This window comes from Oryctolagus cuniculus, chromosome X (assembly GCF_964237555.1).
Source record: "Oryctolagus cuniculus chromosome X, mOryCun1.1, whole genome shotgun sequence".
Classification (NCBI taxonomy): domain Eukaryota; kingdom Metazoa; phylum Chordata; class Mammalia; order Lagomorpha; family Leporidae; genus Oryctolagus; species Oryctolagus cuniculus.
The window spans coordinates 14,211,687-14,218,509 of NC_091453.1; the positions used below are offsets into that span (position 1 = coordinate 14,211,687).

Here is a 6,823-nt window from a genome sequence, read left to right on the forward strand (position 1 = left end):
TTAAAGGCATTTGAACATTTTCTAAGGTACAGAAAAAGCTTTTGGAAAAAAACAATCAATACAAACACATTCAGCAGCATTTAGCAAACTGACTCCTATTTTCCAAAATGTATATGTTAGGAGCATTTCCATTAAAGTAAAAAACACGACATAGCAGTATGCTACCAGAATACATGTACATAATATAAAAACAAAAAAAAAGATTCTAGAAGTGTCAAAAAGGAATAGAAATTATTTGGCGAAATATAATCCTTTTAGAAAACCCAAGAAAAAGCAATTAATAATTAAAATAAGTCATTTGTAAATGTTTTACTGTGGTAAAACCAAGAGCCTTGGTGGACAAATTATAGAGCATGTATATAATACATCTGTTGCTATAATGTGAGTGAAAATTAAAGTGAATTTCACTATGTAGTACAACACAATGCTAAATAAAATCAAATCTGAGTCTCAGAAAATTACGCAACCCTCTACAGAAAGCGTATCTTCGGGAAAATTCCCACACGCCTAAATTTGGCTAGTGAAGAGATAGCAGGGTCACTCTGAATTTTCTGTTACGGCTCAGCATCTGTCCCGAGCCCCCTATCTTGTGCCGCAGTCTCGCCATCACACATCACGAATGGGAAGCAAACTCATTCTTTCTAAGGGTACAAGTTTCGAAACTGTCCAGAGCTTACGGGGAGGTGACATTCCCCAAAGCGGACTTCAACGGTGAGCCAGGATACAAAATATGGACTTACCTCCGAGGAGAGAACTTATGGTACCTCCCATTCGGTAACACAGGGTTCGCCGCAAAACCACGGTACCACCCCCGCGGCCACCTTGGAAGGTCCCACGCAAGAGCCGCCGGATATGCTGCCCCCCGACTTCCGCTCCTGGAGTTTACTGGAGTACCGACCTCTGCCAGAGGGGTAGCGTCGAGTCGACGGACCGAGCAGTCCAGGCCTCGCCAGACGGTAAGACCACTGGGTGAGGTCTGAGGAGACCGTCTACCCACAGAAGGAGAGCCCTGTAGTCCCGCGGCTGCCACCAGCCTTAAAAAGCCTCAGGCAGGGGTCACTTGATTTTTTTTTTTGCCCTGAGAAGCCCCCTTCTGGGGTCTCTGAAAAAGCTGAACCAGAATACTGACGTTAATCCAGAGGCCTGTGATCAGCCGTATATGAATTGAGTGAAACTGCCCCTCCCCCGTAGCGAAGATCCGCGCAGACCACGGCGACCACTGTTAGCCTGGGCAGACGCCACACATAGGCCACTTCTACCCCTAGCGGCTCCGGGTCTGCCTCACGAGTCAGCGAAACGCCCCCTATGGGAGCTGGGTGAGAAAGTCCCGGAAGAGTGGAGAACTTTCTAGAGCGCCGCCTTTCTGTCAGCCCTGGGAGGCTCCTGGCGTGGCTGTAAGGCCTCAGTGCTCAGTTCTGGAGGCCGGCAGGGGGCACAGCGCCACGAAGGCGTACGGGCAGGGAACATGGCGGGCGGGGCTGGCAATAGGAGGTGGGGGGGGTGTGACAGGAGACGGAGCGGCGGGGCGAGGAGGGGGGAGAGGTGGGAGGAGAAGCTGCTGCGGGGGTTGGGGGAGCATGGAGGAGGGGATGGGTCGCAGTAGGGGGCAGCTGTGGGGGTAGTAGCTGCAGGGCCACAAGGGGTGGGGTGGGGTGGGGGGTGGAGCCTCGGGGAGGAGGTGTTGGGAGAGTCTGGGGGGTGGATCGCTGGGAGAGGGCGGAGCAGTAGGAGGTGGGGGGACATGGAGGCATAGGGGGAGGGGGAAGAAGAAAGGGGGGGAGGAGCGGGGAGGGGGGTCTGCGGAAGGGGGGAGGAGCGAGAGGAACTGCAAGTAGGGTTGGGGAAGAGGCGCGGGGAGAGGTGTGGGGGGAGGGGGTCCGAGGAGGGGAGGGCGGCATAGGTGCGCAACAGCCTGGGTCTAAGGCTAGACAATTCAGGCAAGCAGAGGGAGCTGTTTTGGGGCTGCTCGGGGGTTAAGTTCAGAACTCTGAGCAGAGGCTGAAGGGACTTTCTCACCCAGGACAATTGGGCCCCACAAAGTACCACTGCCACCACTAGGAGCCCTAATGGCTCATCAGCATGGCTTTCGGGTAAAGGTATACTTTATTTAGTCTTTATTAGTCAGAGGGGTGACTTGGTCTGACAGGGCAGTGGTAGGTCATTGAAGGGAGGTGATCCCAGTCTCTACTGGGATCCCAAGTGCTGACTGAGGGCTGCAGATCCTGCCTTTGTGGACAGTGTGGGGAAGCCCTGGGAATATCTCATTCTGTCAGTCAGTACTCACCTCCCCTCCAACTTGCATACTTTGTGACATCAAGTGAATGCAAGTCTTGGTCTGATTGGTAGAGACCTCAAGTCTGCAGAGGGGATGGTACCAGGCACTATAGCTAAAGGGGGTCATGACCTTGAATATTGAGATGACCCTGGGGGTTTTACAGAGACCTACACAAGCTGCCCTTCCTGATGGGGGCCTTAGGGAAAGTATGTTATTCTGTGGCCTTACTATTTTCCTCTTCCGGAGTCTCGGGAATATGAAGGCATTGCTTTTAAGGGGTAGTTCTCAGGTCAGCTGGGAAAAGGAGAATTGGGCCCTATAGGGAGGGAGTGTGAGGACTGATCAGTCTAATTACCCCGGCATAAAAAGGGTCTCACAGAACTCTGCCATTGCTGCCATCCCAGAGTGTCCCCAGGCATATAGGATCAAATGAGATTTCCTCTCAAATGCTCCTAAGTGTATGTTGAAAAAAATATTCCCAACCCCAGAACAGCAGTGTCGCCACAGGGTCTGGACCTACCAGATACTGTCAACCCCCAGCGAAACGCAGGTCAGGCTGGACAAGTGAAGCCTAAGGCACACTGTAATTATTTCTGTAAGGAAAAGGCACATCAGAGGAGTGAAGTCTCGGGTGTTCCTTGAGAAGTGCCCTCGAGGAAACCTGTGGAGGTGGCCTCTGAGAGCCAACATAGTATCTCTCTGCTGAAGCAGGGATCACACCATCTCATCCTGTTTGTTCCAGGCCACTGCCTCGCCTGCCCTCTGTCCCATCCTCCTGCCTGCCTTCTCTGAGCAAAGTCATCATGCCCCGGGGTCAGAAGAGTAAGCAGCGTGCCCGTGAGAAACGTCGCCAGGCACGAGGACAACAGGAGAGTGTGGAACACACTCAGGCCACTGTAGTAGAGGAAGAAGAGTCGCCCTCTTTCTCAGCTTCCAATACCGAAGATATTATCGAAGAGCCACTTGCTGCTGGAGCACCCAGCAATGAGCAAGAGCCTGAAACGGCCACTGGTGCTGCTGCAGTGGTTTCATACGCAAGATCTAAAGAAGGCACCAACAACCCAGGTAGAGAAAGGCCAAGTGCCTCACAGGCCCGGGCTGCCATGAAGCACTTGCAAAGTGGCCCTCTAGCTGAGAGGGTTGCCATGCTGGTGCATTACCTGCTCTACAAGTATCAAGTGAGAGAGTCTGTTACCAAGGCAGACATGCTGAAAAATGTAGTCCAGATGTACAAGCATCACTTCCCTGAGATCCTGAAGAAAGCCTCGGAACGCCTGGAGCTGGTCTTTGGCCTTGATATTAAAGAAGTGGATCCCAACAGAAGCATTTATGTCCTGGTCAACAAATTGGAGCCAAACTACAACGCGAGAGTGACTGATAACAGAGGTGTGCCGAAGACAGGCCTGCTGATGATTATCTTGGGTGTGATCTTCACAAAGGGCAACTGTGCCACCGAAGAGCAAGTCTGGGAAGTGCTGAATATGATGGGCGTATATGAAGATAGCATTCACTTCATTTTTGGGGATCCCAAGAAGCTCGTCACCGAAGATTTGGTGCAGGACAGGTACCTGGAGTACCGCCAGGTGCCCGACAGTGATCCTCCACGCTATGAGTTGCTGTGGGGTCCAAGATCTTATGCTGAAACCAGCAAGATGAGAGTCCTTGAGTTTTTGGCCAAGATCCATGATACCGTGCCCAGTGCCTTCCCAGACTGGTATGAAGAGGCACTGCAAGATGAGGAAGAGAGAGCCCAAGCCAGAGTTGCGGCCAGGGCTCGCATTAGTGCCTTGGCCAGAGCACGTTCCAAGGCCTTGACCAGCAGCCTTCCTTGCCCCAAGTAAAGGCTAAAGAAGATACTTTACTATTTTTGAAGAGGACAGTTCATGAATTAATGTTCTCACTAGTAAAGTATCGGGAGATGCTGTGTTCCTATGTTCCTGTTTTGTGTGTTAACTTGGAAATTTGTTTAAATGTTGCATCTTTTAATTGAAAGTTTATGTAACTTCTGAATTCAAATTTATGAGTGATATGTCATATGCTTATTGATGTTTAAAATGTTTTGAAAGTATGAATTTTCCTATTTATGTAATGAATTAGGAAAACTCCGATTTTATTTAGTGATGCCAAGCAAGATAAAATACTAATGGAAATGTGAAAGGATTAAGCAGTAAAATGGTTGGGATTAGAGAAAAAAGTAAAAGATGATAACTTTTGCATTCCATTTCACTTTCAGTCTGTTTTGTAAAAGTAAGAATTATATACTTGGATATGATTAACTTCTTCAAGAATGTTGGAGAAATTAATAAATTACACTTCTTGAAAACTGTCTCATTTGTTTCGCAAACATTACTCAAGCACTTGCTTTTTGGAAGACTCAGTACTGTTAGGCAGGGAGAGGGATATGGGCCTGCTAAGTGGGGTCCCATGCCTGGGAAGCTTTTTTTATGGTAACATTCCAGACAGGAGACTGGGGGAGAAAAATCCGAAGTTCGCCCTGAATGCACAAAAAGCTCCAGTCTGTGCGAAGGCAGACACTCAGTTTTCTGCCTCAGTGCCCGTCTTTATCTGTCAGGTGTACTTCATTAGCTATCGTCTGAACTCTTTTCTTGAGAAGACAGAGATCACCAGCCAGCCTAACCAAGGATACTCTTAGCAGGTGGTCTGCTTCTCAGGAGAAATTAGGGATGGTCCTATTTGCCTAGGCAAAACTCACTTTTAGTGCCCTCTGGTGATGCAGCCATAGCTCTTTTCACATTTAAGGAAGTGAAGCAGATTTGAGAAGTGCCAAGGGCCGGTGCCGCGGCTCACTAGGCTATTCCTCCGCCTTGCGGCGCCGGCACACCGGGTTCTAGTCCCAGTCGGGGCGCCGGATTCTGTCCCAGTTGCCCCTCTTCCAGGCCAGCTCTCTGCTGTGGCCAGGGAGTGCAGTGGAGGATGGCCCAAGTCCTTGGGCCCTGAACCCCATGGGAGACCAGGATAAGTACCTGGTTCCTGCCATCGGATCAGTGCGGTGCGCCAGCCACAGCACGCTGGCCGCGGTGGCCATTGGAGGGTGAACCAACGGCAAAGGAAGACCTTTCTCTCTCTCTCTCTCTCACTGTCCACTCTGCCTGTCAAAAAAAAAAAAAAAAGTGCCAAGCTTCAACTTCCAGCTATACTGGTAATGGTACTAGTACTGGGGATATCTGGCTAATCAAGACCCACTCGTGTACACTGAATTCTAAGAACAGCTGTCATGTAAAAAATAATGGTGAGATTAAACCATAAGATGTAAAGAACAAGTCAAAAGAACGTCGGAGATAATATAACAGCAACCAAGTGAAAAATGTCTTGAGGCCAGTGAGTTGGGGGCCTGGGGAAACTAAACTCTTAAATGTGAGTCACTTTTAAGTTAAGCTGAATGGTCGCTTAGATGAGGCTGTGGCAATGGCAGTCAGGCCAGATCCTTAAAAAGGTGTGTCTAGAGTTAAAAAATTAATGCCTGGAAGGTGTCCTGCATCCTTTTCCAGTGTCCTTTGCCCAGTGTAATTACGCACAGTGCACAAACTATGTGTTTCATGCACATCAGGTTCTGGGAGTTTCTGAGAAATGTTGATACCACCCCACATGAGTGTGCTCAGAAGGCATTCTGCTGAAAGTATTTTCTCTGGTGTGGAAGAAACAAAGCTCTCTACATTTAAAATGCCCACTGCGTTTTATTAGGTTGTCCAAAGTATGCTTTGGCAAGCTCTTTAAGTGAAGGCCAGGTTTTTAAAAGTATTCATTTATTTGAGAGGCAGGAGTGGGGGAGAGAAACAGCTCCCACCCACTGGTTCATTCCCCAAATGTCTGTAAAGGCGAAGGCTAAAGCCAGGAGCCTGGAACACAATTCAAGTATCCCACATGGGTAGCAGGGACTCAGTAACTGAGCCATCACTGGTGCTTCCCAGGGTCTGCATTAGCAAACAGGAAGCTGGGATCAAGATCTGCAGCCTGAAATTGAACCCTGGTACTCGAGTATGGGATTTTTTAAAAAGATGTATGTATTTGAGAGGCAGAGTGATGGGGATAGAGAAAGAGGTCTTCCATCTGCTGGTTCACTCCCCAAATGGTCACAATGACCTGGGCTGGTGCAGAAAGAAGCCAGAAGCTTGGAACTGTATCTGAGTATCCCACATAGGTGGCAGTGACACTGTTGGGAAGGTGAAGATACCAAGTGTCCTCACCATTCTGTGTGTTCCTCTATGGCAGCCATTGTCATGGTAACAGGCTCACCTGCTTGCTAGCTGCCCGCAACTGTGTTAATGTAATCATTTGGCCCTGAGCCACAATGTGTGTAGGCCCATATAAACAACTTGGAGGGGGCATGGGTAAAAGTGGCTGCTGGTGGATGGATATTGACACATGGACGTGGCTATATGTGAATACACATAGATGTCTGTGTGTGAGTCTGCTGCCACAGACATAAAGGTGGCAATGTACTGTAGCCCCACTGCCATGGGGGCTAGTGGCTGTTCCTTGTGCATTTCTCACCACCATTGTTAGTAAAGGAGATACAAACCCATAAAC

The 6,823-nt window shown here is 49.2% G+C and overlaps 1 protein-coding gene across 1 annotated transcript; it reads left to right on the forward strand.

The window, feature by feature from the left end:
• The first annotated feature begins 846 nt into the window (after positions 1 to 846).
• On the forward strand, positions 847 to 4,554 carry LOC100351536 (melanoma-associated antigen B10). Its single transcript, XM_008272476.4, has 2 exons — positions 847 to 956; positions 3,018 to 4,554. The coding sequence occupies exon 2, from the start codon at positions 3,079 to 3,081 to the stop codon at positions 4,114 to 4,116; it is 1,038 nt and encodes a 345-aa protein (XP_008270698.4). The 5' UTR covers positions 847 to 956; positions 3,018 to 3,078; the 3' UTR covers positions 4,117 to 4,554.
• The last annotated feature ends 2,269 nt before the right edge of the window (positions 4,555 to 6,823 follow it).